Genomic DNA, 18,173 nt, shown 5'->3' with positions numbered 1-18,173 from the left:
ATACGAGGTGAGATCTGGCCTGAAGACGGCTGTTGGGAACCACTGCCATCATCCCTACAAGTTTGCTTTGGATTTGATGCCAGGCCTCAAAGGGCATTACAGTTGGTATCTATATTGCAATGTCAGGATAGGGTAGAAACCCCTTATTGTAGGTCCTGTCCAAGTAGTCTCATGCTCATGATGTATCTCTCCTGGAAACGAGCCCAGAAGATGCAGAACTCTCTGGATGAACCCAATATATGGTAGATTGGAGTCAGAAGCCAGGAGTCCTTAGAGTGCCTTTAGTTGCTTTGAGGTCAGCAAGGTCAACCCTTGGAAAACCTTTACTTAGACAGAGATAGACAGAGACTTAGAGAAGCTGCTACCTTCGGGGATGCATGCAGATCCCTCTTGTGATTTGGCCCTGAGCAGGAGGGGAAACACCCCTGCCAGCCACTAAGGACAGCCTTGCAAGGTTAGGGACTGCCTCTGACTTGTCTCTGCTCAGGTGGGTAAGACACAGAGGAATGAGGTCACTGTTTCCTCAGTGCTTGCTTGCTTTTCTTTAGCAATTAGAATTTCCCCTCCCCACTTGAGTCTGACACTTTGAACTTGGCCTCTACATCTTATCTGAAGGGGCAGAGATGTGACAAGTGGAGTTGGGGTCTGTTGCCACACACATTGTAGACAGCCATCCCAAGTGTGTCTTCCACATTTGTGCTGCTGAAGTGTTCCTGCAGGATCCTGTGGTAAGTCAGGAGACTTCTCCTTACACACTCTGGAGATCCGGCTGAGATAGGTACTGTCTCAGGGGTCTAAAAAGCCACGTTCTTCCCGGAACAGGGAGCCCCATTCTAGCCCCGCAGCAAATGCAGCAAGAACTTTGCAGCCTCATGGCAGCATCACCCCCACCCCCCGTGTGCAAAGACTGTGGGCCATAGCATAAACAGGCAAGTGTTCACATGGGTATGGCTCCTGGCTCTTGTGCGTTTCTCTTGTTTTCTCATCCCAACTCCATTTAATTGGTGATATTAGGTAACGAAAGCTGGACCTGGTAGGTTTGGTTTTTGTTGTTGTTTTTTACCAGTAGAGAACATAAAGGAAAAAAAAAATGAGCTTTGAAGGAGGCACACCAAAATGCTTTAACACGAAGAGGGGGTGAAAACTTGTTTAAAAAAAAAACAAAAAACCACAAATTGACTGATGATTTTGTTCTTCCTCCCTAACTTATAGTGTCTCCTCCTCCTGAGGAAATAAGTAATAAAAACTATACAGTCACGTTTTTGGATAGTACATTAGCGTTTAAAACTTAAGAGTGGGTACAAAGAAGCCCTCATATTTTCCAAAGGCTCAACTTTCTATCACTCTGACAAAAGTACCAGAGATAAACAATTTAGAGGGAGGGAAGGTTTATGAGGGTATAGTCTCTTGGGTCTGTGTGTGGCAGCACAGACTGTCATGGTTGGAGTGCATGGCAGAAGGGGTCTGTCTAGCTCACCGCAACTGGGAAGAGAAAAGGGGTAATAGGGTCCCAGTTTTCCCTTCAAGGGCATGATGCCCCCAGGGCCCCACTTACTAACACTAGGCCCCACCCTCTATCCAGTTTGTCCAACTCTTCCCTCTAGCTGTGGATACAGCTCAATACAAAAAAAAAAAAAAAATCTTACCTAAAGCATTATGAGACATTTTTGTGGGTAGTTTGTTCGCTTTTGGGTGACTCACTTGTGCATTTCTTAAACTTTGTAGATGACAGTGTTGGATCGCAATGTCAAAAAGTTAGATACACCTCCAAGGCTCTACCACATCCCAATTGTGCCATGGGCTGGGGACTGAGTCTTCAACATGTGGACCGTTGGGGGACATTCAGCATCCAAAGTACATCATGCTGCTCTGTCTGAGGGAGGCCACACAGAGATCGCTAGTCATCATTCTCCATTTATTTTATGTGTATTGGTATTTGGTCTGCATATATGTGCATCATGTGCATGCTTGGTACCCATGGAGGCCAGAAGAGGGTATCCTGTCCCCTGGAACTGGACTTACAAACAGTTATGAACCACGTAGGTGCTGGGAATTGAACCCTGGTTCTCTGGAAGAACAGCTTTCTTTTTTTCTTTTTCTTTTTTTTTTTCTTTTTTTCGGAGCTGGGGACCAAACCCAGGGCCTTGCGCTTGCTAGGCAAGCTCTCTACCACTGAGCTAAATCCCCAACCCCAAAGAACAGCTTTCTTAACAGCTGATCCATCTCTGTAGTCCAGCATCCCACAGGTACTTTTGTGGCCAGTGTGAGCTGCCTCTCCCACATTCCCGGCTAGATGCAGGCTGTTCATTTTGTGGGCCACCTGTTTTTCTGGCCCCACTCATGGCCCCAAGCTGTTTCCAGCCTTCTTCAACTGTGCTCTTCAACACGAGTGACTCCTTTGGGAGATGGCAGCTTATCTTCCACAGGATACATCCCTTCAAGTAGGACTGCTGGGTCACAAGTGGCCTGTGCCTGTGGCTTTAGAGAATGTCAAAAGGTCCATGTCACAAGAGCAGTGATTGGCCGAATTTACATGCTCTGCTTTCTGCCCCCTCCTGCTCAAACATTAGGTTTTTGCCAGCAGATAGGGAGGTAAACAACTGTTTTTCTGTGTTCCCCACCCTTCCTCCTGCCCTTCCTCCTTCCCTTCTCCCTTTTGTGACAAGGTCTTGCTATGTGGTTCTGGTTGACCTAGGACTTATCATGTAGAGCAGGCTAGGGCCTTAAATGTGCATGCATTCTCCTACACCTGCCTCCCACAGCATAGCTGTTGTTTTAATTTGCATTTCCAGACCAGTCGAGTGTCTCTTTGCATATTTAAGAGATTATTTGTGTGGATTTCTCTGTATCCTTTTCACTGTCCCTTTTAAAAACAGCTGTTGGTATTTCTCTTCCCAACTGAACATTAGGGAGATTAACTTTGGTTGTGGTTTGAGTTACAAATATTTATTTGTAATTTGGTCTCTGTTTTCTGACTCTACCATTCTTGTACGTTACTGGGATATAATTCATATACCACACTACTTATTATACATTTGCCATGTACAATGGATGGTTTGCAACTTATTCACAGAGCTCTATAGTCATTACCACATCGATTTTAAAACACTTTGTTGCTTCTTAAAGCAGAAGTGTGCCTGGTCATTATTCCCCAGATCTGGCAAACACTGATCTGTGTTCTACCTACCTGTGTAGATCTGTGTTCTACCTGTGTAGATCTGTGTTCTACCTGTGTAGATCTGTGTTCTACCTGTGTAGATCTGTGTTCTATCTGTGTAGATCTGTGTTCTGTCTGTGTAGATCTGTGCTCTGTCTGTGTAGATCTGTGTTCTACCTGTGTAGATCTGTGTTCTACCTGTGTAGATCTATGCTCTGTATGTGTAGATCTGTGTTCTACCTGTGTAGATCTGTGCTCTGTCTGTGTAGATCTGTGTTCTACCTGTGTAGATCTGTGTTCTGTCTGTGTAGATCTGTGCTCTGTCTGTGTAGATCTGTGTTCTGTCTGTGTAGATCTGTGTTCTGTCTGTGTAGATCTGTGTTCTGTCTGTGTAGATCTGTGCTCTGTCTGTGTAGATCTGTGCTCTGTCTGTGTAGACTTCTTCATCCTTGGCATTATGTGCACACACTCTTTAGTGCCTTGCTTCTCTCCCTCTGCACACAGCTTCCACACTGTAGCATTCCCAGTCCCTCGTTTCTGATGGCTCTTGCAGGATGAGTTGTATGCAGAGGTCTAGGGATGGGTTTCTCCAGGGCTCACTTTCCACATCCACCTCAGAGCTGAACTTCGGGTTCTCATGGAGTTGCTGAGCTTAGTGTTTTAAGGAGCTGTCAGCCTGCTTGGTACAGTTTTAGTGACAGCATCATTGTGTGTGCCCCAACTTTGGGCATCTTTTGAAATGTGCATGTTCCTGTCATGTTTATTTCTTTAATGGCTCTAGATTTTGAGTTTTAGAAAGGAAGGGCCAACCTCAAGGTTATAAAGCAGTTCTGTTTACCTCTGGTCTGTCTCTGGCTTTATGTTGTTATCTTTGGTCTGTAGTTTGTCCTGTGCACGCTGTGAATGGGGAGCCACCCTGCTGCTTTTAATACACTCCTCATTTGTCTCAAGTGGAAACCCATCATCTGCTCCCTGCCTTGAGATTCCATTGCCACCATATATTGAGCTGTGTCTTCTGCTGTGTCGGTCTCCACTGGAGTATATTCTTGTGCCTTTTCAGCTCCTGAGGCTTTGTTTAGACATATAATTTGTTATGGGGTGGTCTGGTAAGATTAGCCTGTAATGTCAGCTGTAGAACTTTTCAGAAGCATGCCATTTGTTTATTTTTCTATCAAAAATGAAATCAATAAGCTAGGTGTGGTGGTGCACACCTACCTAGTTCCAGTACTTGGGAGGCAGAGGCAGGTGAATATACATGAGTTCAAGGCCAACCCCAAGACAGGCAGGACTACGAAGAGAAACTCAGTCTGGAAAAAACAAATGAATGAGGGGGGGGAGAGAAGGGGGGAAGGGGGAGAGAGAGGGGGAGAGAGAGAGAGAGAGAGAGAGAGAGAGAGAGAGAGAGAGGGAGGGAGAGAGAGAGAGAGAGAGAGAAATGGCTGGGTATGGTGGTATAGGTCTGTAATTCCAGCACTTGGGAGACTGAGGCAGGAGGATGAAAGAAACTCTAAAATATCAAAGTTTAAGGCCATGGTGCAGGAGTGTTCTTGTGGCTCAGGTTGAGTTCACATCAGACTTGTGAATTGACTCATGGAAAGCTGACAGAGTTTTTCAGATTGTGTCACCCTGTCCTGGTACAGGGAGGCGTATTCGTTTAGTTCCTGTAGGACATTCTTTACATTTTCTCTCACTAGCTTTATGCATTGTCAGACATTTATTTTTGGGCATTTTACCTTGCGTGAGGCTAGCATGTCTTCTTGGCCTTGACTGACTATTTTGCTGGGTACAGATCCTGAACCAACACTGACTTTCTAGGTGCTTGGCTGTGCCCTACTGTGTGCCACCTAGCCCTCTGAGCGCAGGCATGGTTGGGTGGACAGAGAATGAGTGGGGCAGTTAATCTCTCCCACACTTGTTCTCCACCCTTTAGTCATCCAGAAGCTCTGACCTGGCACGAATGAGAACCTGAGGCTGAGAAGTTGAATGCTATGTCCCAGTGGGCACATCATATTAGAGCTTCCAGCCTAAGCCTGCCCAGGTTCTCTACACTGTGTCCTGCCTGAGGTGTCCTCCCTCTCTCCCTCTTCTCTCCCTCTCTCCCTCCCTCCCCTCCCTCCACCTCTATCTCACACACTCACACTCACTCCTGGGCCTGGTCCAGAAGTTGTGAGATTTGATTGCACATCCATTGGCTGTGCAAATTGGGGAAAGTCTCCCTCCTTCAGCCTTGATTGGCATCTGTAGAGTGAGATGGCTGACACTGGTCGAGACTTGCTCGTTTCTAGTATGGATTCCCATCCCCAGAGTTACATGCCATGGACCATAGAATCTAGAATGGTGATAATCAGCTCCAGGGGGTAGAACTGAGGAGGTCCTGGTGCACAACAGTCCTGCCTTCTGGGACTAGTTGTAATCTCTTAGAATACACGGTTTCCACGGCAGCTGAAGACAACCAGGACCGGTATCCTCTCTGAGGGCTTAGACCCGCCTCTGTGCCCCAGAGTGGCTGTGGAAGCTGCTCCTGGACTTTGCTGGCCAGCACTGCCCTGAGGGCTGTGGGCTCAGACAGCATTGGCTTTGGCCCCTTGCCAGGTCCCTGTGTGCTTTGGAAAGATCCTTTAACCTTTGTTAAGCAAAGAATCCTCTTCACATCAAACTGAGCGAAGTGGTTTCACACACTCCTTCCTGAGTGTGCACTGAGGGGAATGTTCACTGAAGAAACAAAATGTTTGTTTTCCACTTGTGAGGGCTTGGGAGGCCCTTGAAGTTGGCCTCCACACGCTCTGTGTTCAGGCATGCCATCTGCCATCCTGGGCCTGCAGCAGAAACAGCAACCTTGGTGTGTCCTGTTGGGTGCCAACAGAGAGGGGACACTGGCTAACTGCCATTCAGAAAGTCTGCAGGGTCTTTTCTTACCTGTAGCACTCTAGGTTGGGGCCCTTCAGTAGCCACACTGTGAGGCAGTCCCTGAACCAGGCTGTGGGGCACGATCAAGGTTCCCTGTATGGTTGGCAAGGAACAGAGTGCAAATAGGAATGTGAGGTCTGCTCCAAAGCGAGGCATGTGAGGTTGTGTGTACTAAGGAAGAAAGCTAGTGAAAGAGGAGAGGTAGGAGCTGGGTAGCCAGAACAGTTGGCAGTAGAGGGGGTTCACATGACTGCACGGTCCAGAGCACATGTTGGGAGCAATGAGTTGACTGGAGTAGGGCCAGGCTCTGCCCTATCTGGAAGGTTTGGGCCAGTGAGCATCACTCTAGCCAATCCTTAAGAACTGTGAGTCACATGGTTAGTTTGGGCATTTCCTGTTATGAAGCAGCCCCTCCCTGACAGCCCTCTATTTGATGGGTGGTATCAGGGACTCTGTTGGACCTTTCTTTCTTCTCCATGGGTCTGGTCCTGCTATCTCTGACTAAGGCTGCTGGCCCTAGGTCTGTTTTTCTTGGTTCTATGTTCTTAGGAGGCTATGCCTGTAAGTAGATGGTTCTAAAACCGAAAGCTCTATATTAGGTCATTTTCTTCTAGTTCATTCTACCATCTGGACCTGGAGCCTCCGGTATTACCCAAGACTGGAGCATAGCATGTAAAATATAAAAGGAAGGTGGCCCCCAGAGTTATAGCAAGGGAGTTCCAGAGCAGAGTTAGCCAAGGCCCAGAGTGACTGTGGGTAGAAAGGTTTTTCCTGAAGGGGGCTTCTCAAAGCTTTGTGGTGCTTCCCTATGGTGGCTCTGAGAATGGTGTGGTCTAGCAACCATACAGCATACCTGTGGCTTCGACTGCACCTTGGCCTTTCTGGCTTAGAGGCAACAGCCAGAGGTTTGAAGCACATTGTGCCTCCTGGTCTCTGTCCCCTGTTAGTAAGAAAGGACAAATGAGTGCCTGTGCCAAGACAGGCCCTGTAGTCTGTCCCTCACTGGGATACCTCCTAGGAGGGTGGCCACAATCTCCCAGCATGAAGCAGGTGCTGGCAGGGCATTTGCTGGTTCATACGAAGGGACATTGGGAAAGCAGTAGCCCATGAAGGAAGGTAGGCACCTTCCCAGTGACAGGCCTGGTTTCCACACAGCAGGTATTTACCACCCCAGTTAGTCTGTTGGTTTCTAGAGCCTGTGATCTGGGAAGAGCCCAGAGTTTGCAGTGATGAATCAGTGGTGCTATCAGAACCCCTGAGACCCACCTCTTCCTTCAGTTCCTGTTCTCAGTCCTTGGCATCCTGGCTCCCACATAGTTTTCCAGCCAGCATTTCCTACATTCCTGAGGGTAAGGAGGCCATCCAAGCTTAAAAAGGCCCAAAGGTGAGCACTACACAAAAGTGGGTTGGACGTAGTGTTGCTGACCCTGCTTAAGAGTATATGTCAATAGCCTGTTAACCCCAGCACTCAGGAGGCAGAGCAGCTGGATCTCTGTGAGTTTGAGGCTAGCCAGAGCTACACAGTGAGATTCTGTCTATAAATAAATAAATAAATAAATAAATAAATAAATAAATAAATAAATACTAAACCCAGGAAACTACAGACTTTGTCAGCCCCAGCACAAAGGAAACATAGAAAGCTTGTCTCATGGCCTATTGTTTTGAGATGCTTGCACAGTTCTGTTGTACGAATATCTGCTTGGGGAGAAAATGGCTCCACTCAGGCAGATCCAAGGGCCAGCCTCATGCAAGGCTGGCTGGAGCCAGGCTACCCACCTGGCCTCACAGTCTGGCCTCGTCGTGGTGGTGTCTTAAGGAAGATTTGAAGTGGTCCTAAGACTCAGAACATAGAGAGGACTGTAATGTTTCTGTTTTTAATCTTTACTTATGTGTTTGTGCATGTACAGGTACACATGTGTGTGAGCGTATTCAGATTGTGTGTGTGTGTGTGTGTGTGTGTGTGTGTGTGTGTGTGTGTGTACACCCCTGTGGAAGCCAGAGGTTAGCCTTGGGTGGTGTTTCTCAGTTCCCATCCCACTTTGTATGCACTACATGTGTGTAGCAGCCTGTGGGGGCCTGAAAAGGGCATCATACCCGCCCTAGAACTGAGTTGCAGGTGGTTTTATGAACTAGCATGTGGGTATTTGGAATTAAATCTGGCATTCTGCAAGAGCAGCAGTTGTTCTTAATCACTGAGCCATCTCTCCAGCCTCCCTACCTTGTTTTTTGACAGTTCTCTGGTTTGGGCCTTAAGTTATGCTTGCTAGCCAGCGGGCCCCAAGGATCTGCATGTCCTTGGTCCCTAGCTCTGGGATTACAAGCATGCAGCACCACACCTGGCTTTTAAAAACAAAACAGAGACAAAAAACACAGGGATTATAGAGACCCAACTCAGGCCCCTGTGCTTGTGTAGCAAGCATTTTAGTGGCTGGGCCATCTCCCAGTCCTTAAAAAGAGATGCGAGCATGGCAGACTTGAAGAGTGGTGGTTGTGGAGGGACTGTACACTTTCTGTCCAGGAGAAAGCAAGCTTGCCCCTGGTGAATATAGCCTGTCACTTTCAGATATCCTCATGCGGCGTCTGTGCGTAGAACACCCTGGTTGCTCAAGGGGTGCTGTCTCCAGCAGCCATGGCTTCCTGGAAGACTCAAGGTGACTCAGGCCCAGCAGCAGCATCTGCTCAGGGCCTGACATTACTGCTCTGGACAGAACAAAAGCACTGGGGAGTAAATGCGTGACAGGCCCAGGGGTCACACATGTCTAATCTTGAGCACCATGTTTCAGTTTCAAGGAGCAGAACTTGAGTTGGGGACTAAGCAGGTGGTTGGTGGAGGGAGGCTTTTGAAGAAACCAGGTGGAGGGCAGGGGAGCCTGGCAAGACCAGGAAAGACCACGTGGAGAGGCAACACAGGAGTTGGGCTTCTGCCCCGGCCCAGGTAGCACGGCTAGCACTTCAGATGCCATTCCACTGGTTTGCAGGATAATACCTCTTCCACCTGTGACAGTCCATCTTGAGCTGGTGTCGCCTCTGTAAGGAAGCTGTCTTCCAGGCCTCCTAGCCCCCAGCCATTCTGAAAGGGGCAGCTGTAAGCAGGCAGCAGCCAAGCAAGCATTTGCTTTTGTGGGCCAAGCGACTGTTAGGTGAGACATCAGCAGACACCCTCAGCCCCAGTTTGCCTCATTGCCTTTGCATTCCTTAAAGTAGCCCAGTGAAATGTCTGGATGAAGATCAACAGTGCATTTCCCAGGTGAGGAGCCAGGAAGCAATGCCGTGAGGCAACAGAGAAGCCCAGATCCTGTGGCTGTAGAATCTGGGTGGCCTGTCCTCCTCCTCTGAGGCCCACAACAGGGTGAGAAGGATGCTGTGCCATCTGTTCTTAGGCGTACACCCCCCCACCCCCACACCAGCTGGCCTCTCTGTGTCCCCAGATGCCCACTTCTGAGTATGAGGGACAGGGCTTATGAGCTTGGGCCCTTGGCACCCAGGCAGCATTCCCTGGGGTGGGCGGGAGCTTTGCTGTCACCTGCTATGCTCAGGCTTCTGTGTCACTGCTGAGGAAACAGATGGTTGAGTCCCTTAGAAGATCTTTCTGGGGTCCTGTCACCATGCTTGGCATGTTAGCTATAGCACCTGGGGAAGAGAACAAGCTGATCCAGCACAAGGCCTTGGTAGGGCAGTCACCCTGTCCAGGCAGCAGGGCAGAGGGTATGTTGACTTGATATGCTTCCCTTGGGGGATTAGGTTTCAACTTATACCAGGAAAGCAAGGACCCAGGAGCAAGCCACCTTTATCTCTCTGCTCAGCCCAGAGCCTCCTACCGAGAGGGAAGACGTCTCAATATGTCCGTGTACCAAAAGGTCCTGCACCTGGAGGAAGATCCCTCAGTATTTTCCAGTAAGCCCAAGGAAGCTGGGGCTGGGGCTGAGCTAGAGATCCAGGCTAGAGCAACAGTGTGTGGTCAGTGGCCTCTGCTGTGACTGACTAAAGCTAACGTCGGCTTGGTTTGATAGAAAAGTGCCCTGGGAACAGCTTTGTTCTCTAATCCCTCTTGTGGACTCTAAGAGTGGGTACACTGTCTCTGGTCATTAGCTTAGGGCCATAAGGACAGTTCCCACTGAGCCTGTTGGCTGAGCAGGTCTTCTCAGTGGGCCTCAAGAGCAAAAGTTGTTGGGTGAAGCAGAGTAAGTCCTAGAGTACCAATTTCAGCGTGGAGCGATGTACTCATGTGGCCCTTTGAACTTCACCACTCTGTGCTGCCCCCAGACCTTTGAGGTACACAGGCCTCCAGGATATGGACAGGCCTGTGCAGCGTGCGTTTGTCATGGGAACAGTGTGAACTGCCTGGAGAGGGTGGGCCTGAGCATGGGTGAACTCCATGTGGAACTGCCTGAGTGTCTTACCAGGGATGGGCCGAGACTCTGGACAGCAGTCTCACTGCCCCACCGTGGCGAGCACAGCGTTCCCTGGCAGGTGGGGCGTGACACCGGATGGGACGTTAAGCGGTGGTTCTCATTTTTCACTTTGGCCAAATGACTGAATTCTGAGTCATCAAAGCTTTCCAAGTGAAACTGGCTTTGCAGGCAGGGGACAGATAGATGACTCTGAGGAATACTGGGGGTTTTCTGTGGTGGTCTGTGGTTTGTCTGGGACAAAATGCATCACCTAGACCTCAGCTTCCCACCCTGCTATGAAGAAAGAAAGTCTCATCATAGACTCTTGGGGGAGGAATGGCCCCAGGATGATCTTGGCCACCCATATTTAACAGACAGACCAACATTCAGGGGTTGAGGTAGCTTCCCTGAAGCCATGATGCCATACGAGGCTGACCCTGCTTCTGAAATGGCCAAGTGACCTTGGTATTTTTAGGTCCAGCAAATGGGTCCCGGCACTCTGCTGTGTGCTATGTCACACGCTTAACATAACTGCTAGTGTTTTCACTGTAGCAGGAGGCCCCTACAGCCAGTAACTTAGGAACAACAGAGTGGACACTAAAGAGGCTACGCCTGCTGGGGACTGCTTCCTCACAGATGGCGCCCTCTCCTTGTGATTCTTACATGACAAAGGGGGAGATGTGGTTCCTCACCCTTACACATCAACCCTCAACTCACTGGGAGCTCCAACCCATGACCTAAGCACCCACCAATGACCCCATTTCTTGATTCTTTAGACACTGACATGGATTTAGATTACACAGTCTGACCACATATGCTGTTACGTTGGCCACAGAATTGAGACCCATCAGCTACCCCTTAGGTCATCGGCTGGGCAAAACCAAGGTGAGGCAGGATGACTCCAGCAAGATAAGGAGGAGAACACAGCCCTAGAGCACCAGGGAGGGAGCTTTTCTTTTGGGATCTGTCCCAGGCCCCAGCCCTTGTTCGCTTTACAGCTCACAGAGAACAATGAGGCGTGTTCTGGCATCTGGCACAGTGGATAGATGTGATAGTCAAGTGCTGTTGGCATCACCCAACCAGAACAGTCAGAAAGCACTTGGGACCCTCAGGTGCTAACTAGACATTGCTGTTGACACTTACATGCCTGTTCAGGCAAAAAGATGCAGTACTTAGCCAGGGACGCAGGAGAGGGGGTTGAGCTCTGTGAACTCCTGAGTCCTTGACTAGTTCTTGGCCTCACCCCTAGGCTGCCTCTACCCTCGCAGCTTGGCCCAGCAAAGCATTGCCATCCTGAGCCATCTTTCTTGTGCCATGATGTCTCACTCAGCTCAGGTCAGTGGCCTGGAAGGCAGAAGGGATCTCTGAGGTGTGCCCAAGCATTGCCATGGCAATGAAGGAATGCATCCTGTGACAGGGGGTTTACTCCAGACAGCAAATCCCAGCACCAACAGGGTCTTACAGCTGGCTGGGTGGGATGGTGGTGGGGGTGGAGGGTCTCCTGGCCTGGGCCTGCTCAACCTTCTTTCCTGAAACCCAGAGCTGAGCTCCTCAGCACTTTAGCCTATTTCTTTCTCTCTTATTTATTTTTTGATATTTATTTATTAGACATTGTGGGTGTGTGTCTTTGCAGTGGTAAACTTGTGGAAGTCAGAGAACAACTTTGGGGGCGTCAGTTCTCTAGGAATTGAACTTAGGTCATCAGGCTTGGTGCATGTGTTTTTATCCACTGAGCCATCTTGTTGGCCCCTCCTTTCTTTGTTAATTGAAAGTTCCCAAGAAAAGTGAATGCGTCAGGACAGGGTCTTTTGTGGAGTGTCAGGAACAGTGCGTGTGCCTGTGACAGGCACAGCCGCCTTTCCCTAGAGAGAGCACCTTTCATCTTCTGTCTATTGAGCCTGTTTTAATAGCATGTTTGCTGTGGCAGCCAGCAGACATCTTTATTTCAAAGTGACACACAGACACTTTGGCCTTTGAAAGGATTGGGGCCCGTGGGACAGATCTGTGCCTTTCATTGGCAGGTGAGAGGCAGCAAGTTCTGTTAAGTTCCTGTGCACGGGGAGAAGCCAGAGCCTGCTCCTCTTTCTCCAGTTGCTACAGTGCCTTTGAGGGAAGTCAAGCTGGCCACGAGTGCCCCTGGCTCCCACAGCCCGTGTCCACGTCTGATTAGGAGCCCCACATTTGAACTGTGTTGTGGAATCTATGGTTTGATGGCACCACTGTACTGTGTCAGGCCTGACACTCTGGTCAGTGGCTTAAGACAGTATTGGCTTCAATGTTGCCTTCAGTTATACCTGGTGCCTCACCAGGGGGAAGCTCTCGTGCAGCCGCACTTCCTCTCTCTGCAGCTGTTACTATAACATCTCTTTCCCATGAGGCCACTGAGACACCCCCAGCTGCTGAGGCTAGAAGCAGTCAGAGTCTGCTGACTCTCCTCCTGCTGGAGATCAGTGGGGGTCAGAAGTACTGCCCTCCAGATACCTGCTTCTTCAGGTTCAGAAGGAACTCAGAACTCAGATCAAACCAGATCCCTGGATGATTCTGATAATACTCAATTAAGACATCAGATAAAGATTTCCAACGCCCCCTCCCTGCCCTGCCCCACCTCACTCTGGTCAGAGGAAGTGGGTAGGGGTTATGGCCACAGTGTAGCCTGGTGCTGATTCCATCTAACTTGGCCCCCTTCTTGTAAGAAATGTGATACTGTGTCAGTGAGCACACTACCACCCGGGTCTGAGTCTCTTGTCTGAAAGGACATGTGGAATCTGGGTCACTCACTGGTTTTAGTTAATACAGTGTGGCTATGGGTGTTCATGTGGGGCTGGGGATGTAGTTCAGGCAGAGGGCGGAGTTAGCACATAGAAGGCTCTGGACGTCCAGACTCTAATACCAAGAGAAAAGTCTTGTATCTGTTCTTCACACACACCTTAAGCTGTCTTCTCAGACTCAGTCAAAAATTTGGATTAAAAAAAAAATTCAGGAGAGTCTGGAGAGAAGGCTCAGCGGTTAAGAGCATTGACTGCTCTTCAAGAGGTCCTGGGTTCAATTCCCAGCAACCACATGGTGGCTCACAACCCTCTGTAATGGGATCTGATGCCCTCCTCTGGTGTGTCTGAAGACAGCTATAATGTATTCATGTACATAAAATAAACAAGGTGTCTGATCTAAGGCTATTTCATTCCAGATGCCCCTTGTCTGAGATTGGTTTAGGACCTACTCCCTCTTCAGTGTCACATCCTAATTTAAGATTTCACCAATCGAGTCTGAGGTCTACCCATCTCACCACGGCTGCCCACAAGTGGGCCTCATCACATTCTTGCCTTTTATGTAGAGACTGGCTACAGGTTGTGTTCAGTGGCTACAGGTACTTCATGAACCGTTCTCAGAGCTGGTGGTCTTGCTACAGCCTAACGGATTAACTACGAACTTCGAGTGGCTTTGTAGGGTGTGCGGCCCCTTCACTGACCACTGTATCTCTTCTCCACAGAACTGTCAGACCTTCAGCAGCCTCAGTTGCCTGAACATGGGGGTGGACGAGCACAGCTCTCAGAGCCCCTTTGCCCTCGTCAGCAGTACCCGATCCTGGACCGCATTGCTCTCAGCCTCCAGCCCAGGGGGCAGGACTCCCGCTGGGACCCCAGTTCCTGAGCCTGTTCCGGAGCCTGTCCCCCACTCCTTTGATGACCAGTTTACGGGCCAGGAGGACCTATCCTGTGATGAGTCAGATGGCTGCAGTCTGGATGAGGATTGCTGCAGGAAGGGGGAGCCGGCCACAGCCTGGCGGGACAGGGGAGCCTGCAGGAACAGCCTCTGCTCTCTGGACGGCGAGCTGGACATTGAGCAGATAGAGAACAACTGAGGGCCATGGCCATGGTCTGGGGAGGAGGCTTTCCTCTAGGCACTCCAGAGGGGCTCCTGGCTCCTGGGTCTGGCAAAAGCTCCCCGAAAAAGGAGCCCAGCCATTTTCCAAGGAACCAGCCAGCACCCTGCAGTGCCCAAATTTGTGAAGGCAACTTGGCTACACCTCACAGGCAGCAGCTGGCCTCCCACCAGTTCCATGGAACTACTGTAGCCTAAAAACAGGTTTTCGGTTTGGTCTCCTCCTCTTTGCTCCTTATGGAGTGCTGGGTAGCCACTCTCCAGCAGGGCTGGGCCAGCTGCATCCTTCAAGCAGGGTGCTAGGGACCTGAGCACCCTTATAGCCCCGCTCAGGTTCCTCCTGAGGAGTTACCCAAAGCCTCCTTTATTTAGTTTACTCCGTGCCTTCTCTCCCAGGTCTCCCTGGCCCAGGCTTGGAAAGGTTCGGGAGACACCTCTTGTAGTGACAGCAGACCGTGTGGCCTTAATCCATTTGGGGCACTGGCAGGGATTCTGGGATAATCCATGTCCCATTTTTCGGGATCAGGGGATAGGTTAGGGATGACCAGAAGCCATCCATACTGGGTAGGCATTCAGTGGTTGTGTTGACTGAAAGGTGGGCCTGTCAGCTCTCCCACGGCACCAAGAATCACCCACATCTCTGCCACCTCAGGGGCTGCCTTGGCAAGGCTGGCATTGGTAGCCTTCCTACTGTCTCCAGTCCCTGAGTGCTGAGCTCAGTGGATTCAGTTATGTATAGAGATGTCAGTGACAAGATGACCTCTTCATAGTGTCCTCAGGATCTACAGGCAGGTGCAGGAGTCTTGGCCCTGTGTACATTCCTGGGCAGAGGGGTGTCTGCTGCATGCTTGCCGGCTAGCCACTCTGCAGGCTTCCCTCTGTAGCAGTCATGTTGGGGGCCTGGAAGCCTCCGCTGCATTCCTGGCACATGGTTGCTTGTTCACAGACACTGCTGGCTTTAATGAAAGCATACCGCCATTGGCTTCAAGACACCCCATCCCACCCCCCAGTCCACTGATGTGAGCCCAGCCCTGAGGCTCTCCTCTGCAGGCCCAGCCACAGCATGGCTTGAATCACACTCCTGCGTGCAGCTCCTCACTCCCAGCGTAATTCCCAGAGGGCATCCATTCAGGCAGCTCCCTCAGTCCTCCCTGCAGACATGCTACAGGGCTCTGCACTTTGGGACTCTGGCTTTTAGCAAACTTGGCATCTTCTGCAGACAATAGCAAGTGGGCTGGCTTACACAAGTGGCTTGTTTTCCCATACGGCTAAAAGTAACTGGTGCATTCTCTTGGGTTCTCGGACATGTGATCTAGGCACGTTTGTAGTTGCTCTGCTGTGCCTACCCTCGAGGTTTCATCCTCTGCTGGCTGAGCCCAAATGGTTGTTACCTTTCTCCTAAAGACCTCAGTGGGAATCCTTTGTTTAAACTTTAATTTGTCTATTCACCAGAAGAACAGAGGCTCAAGTTCTGATGTATAGGCAACATTTCTTTAAAATCAGACCCAAAGGTACAGAAAGCCCCGCACTCCAATAACCCCAGGTCAGGTAGCCTGGTGAGTACATGTGGTGGTGGTAGGGGGTCCAGATGGCCTAGGGGGCACTAAAAAGGCAAAGTAGAAAGCTAGTGAATGCATGACATAGAACCCTGCCGGGTGGGTCACAGAGGGAGGTAGTTAAGAGGGTGTGGGGTGTATACACCAGTGCCCTGTTCCCCAGAGAGCCCACAGTGGATGATTTTGTTATCTGAAATAACTTCATCATGCTTAAAGCCATCCCCAAGGAAAAGAGAGGCTGGGCCCTGTCCCCTGGTCTGCTTCACATAGCCTGCTAAGGCCAAAGCATAGGCCGGTTGCCAGCTGCCTCCCCTGGGGACTGGGGCCAGGGGCTCCTGGTGGCAGGTGTGTGTCCTAAGGCTGTTGCGTGGATGACTTAATCTTAGACTAGGTCCCTTGAGCCTGGTGGCTGAAGGACAAACAGGAACTTGCTGAGTGACAGCTTATCTTTCCTTCCTGCCTCTAGGAGACTGTTCCCCTGGGCAGAAATGTTCCAAACCTGGGGTAGGCATTGGCCCTTTCTAACTTCCTCAGGCTTCTCTTGACTGCCCCTGTCTGGCTAAGGCCTCAGCCCAAGCCCCCAGCAAAAGCAGCCAGAAAAGATGGCGGTAGCTTTTCTGTCCAGTGTGTTCATTTGCTGATGTTCTTTTCATCAAGCAAAGCAGATTTTGTCTAAAAGGTTTCTAGTCACTATTAGCAGTCACGTGACCCAGACAAGACCCACTCATGGACCCCACTCACTGGCCCCTCACCTCTCGTCTTGGATATCCTAGAGGAAGGTTCACCTGAGAGGTCGCCCTGGCTCCCATATACTCGGCACCACAGGCAGCAGGCAGACTGGCTTGCCTCACTGGGATCCCTGGCTTCAGTGCAGGCAACAGCAAATGCCATCCCCTCGAGAGGCTGAGGGTGGGCTTGTTCGCTCACTCGTCCAGGCAGCCTGAAGGTCCAGAGCATCCACCGAAGCCAACTGGGACCCAACAGGGCCTCTGAGCACATGACTCCCGGTCACTCCAGAGGCCGCCACCGACACAGTTGCTGGGAACCTGACCTGAGTTCAGGGCAGCAGCCTAGACAGTTTACATGACTGCCCACTCTTGCCTTACTCATGCGTGGTGAAGGTAAAAGCTGGCCAGCACCTCGGCCTCCAGTAGGCCTGTAACTTGCTCTGCCCACACATGCAGATGCATATTCTCAGAAAGCCTTACTTTAAAAAATTTTTTTTTTCTTTTTGTAGCAGGGAAGTTTTCTAAATTTGTATGCAGGAAGAAAAGTTAAATAAAAGAAAGGTCCACATTAAACAGGAAATGCCCCCACCCCAATTTCTAGATGAGTCTCCTATGCAGATCAATGGCCATACTTTTTTATGGGTTCATTCAATGTCCACAGCAGTTAGAACTCACCCCTGGATCCTGCACCCCATTTCCACTGATGTGGTTAAAATTACTTGAATGATGGCCACTTAAAAATATAAGCCAGGTGCCAGGGCTCAGGGACCCTCTGCCCATACAGCCCCTGATGCTGCTCCTTGCCATACCCATGCCACTGGTCCAGCCCCGCCCCGCCCCGCCCCACCCCGCCCCCCAGTGCTACCCTGAAGGAGGAAGGGAAAGATACTTTAAATTGCAGGCTGTTGGGGCTCTTTAGGCTAGGTAGGGTAGCCTGACAGTAGCATAGTCTCATTGGCAAATGAAGTGCGTTGTCAGTGTTGCGGGGGTGCCCAGGGGTCAGGGACAGATGGGCCTGCAGGCTGTGCTAGGGCCACGTGTGCTCAGCGGTACTGTTTCAGGCAGTGTGGTGAACGGAGGGTGCGGTGGTCAGGCCCCCACCAGGACGGCAGCCCATGCTGGGTCTTCTCACTAGCACCGCACACCACTGCCTGCCTTCCCCCACAGGCCGCGACTGTCTTGCACTACAGCCGCTCTAGTCTCAGGAATTTGCTTGTTACTTTTACTGTGTAAATAAAGCTTCCTGGTTCAACACCCAGCTGCCTGGGCATAGCTCTGTGCTTTTTGTTGGGTGCAGTGAACCAGCAGCCTCTCCTGGCCACTCTGTCCATGGGGGCGTTAGCTCTGGACTGAGAGAACTACAGGACAGACTTAATGTCCCCATGCCTCAGGGAGAGGACGAAGTGCTGGTTGGCCATGGGAGCAACTGCCGGAGAGGGCTGCCCATAGCCACAGCCGCCATCACAGGGAGCTGCAGAGAAGCCTGGAGACACCACACTGGCTTGGGGGGCATGCTGCGCTGTTATTTCCAAGGAAGCTGACCCGCTAAGAGACA

General features: G+C 50.5%; 1 protein-coding gene across 3 annotated transcripts in view; it reads left to right on the top strand.

The window, feature by feature from the left end:
• Positions 1-17,876, top strand: part of Fam53b (family with sequence similarity 53, member B) — a 91,121-nt gene extending 73,245 nt beyond the window's left edge. For 2 of the 3 annotated variants that reach the window (XM_008759888.3, XM_008759886.3), the window contains one exon: positions 13,943-17,876. In XM_008759888.3, coding sequence (XP_008758110.1) covers positions 13,943-14,314 — 372 coding nt within the window. In that variant the 3' untranslated portion in view covers positions 14,315-17,876. The remainder of the gene's footprint in view (positions 1-13,942) is intronic. The other variant, NM_001107556.1, reaches the window with a different exon arrangement.
• The last annotated feature ends 297 nt before the right edge of the window (positions 17,877-18,173 follow it).

Source organism: Rattus norvegicus, chromosome 1 (genome assembly GCF_036323735.1).
Source record: "Rattus norvegicus strain BN/NHsdMcwi chromosome 1, GRCr8, whole genome shotgun sequence".
Taxonomy (NCBI): domain Eukaryota; kingdom Metazoa; phylum Chordata; class Mammalia; order Rodentia; family Muridae; genus Rattus; species Rattus norvegicus.
The sequence above is the reverse complement of the archived record's forward strand: the minus strand, read 5'-3'. Positions and strand labels throughout refer to the sequence as shown.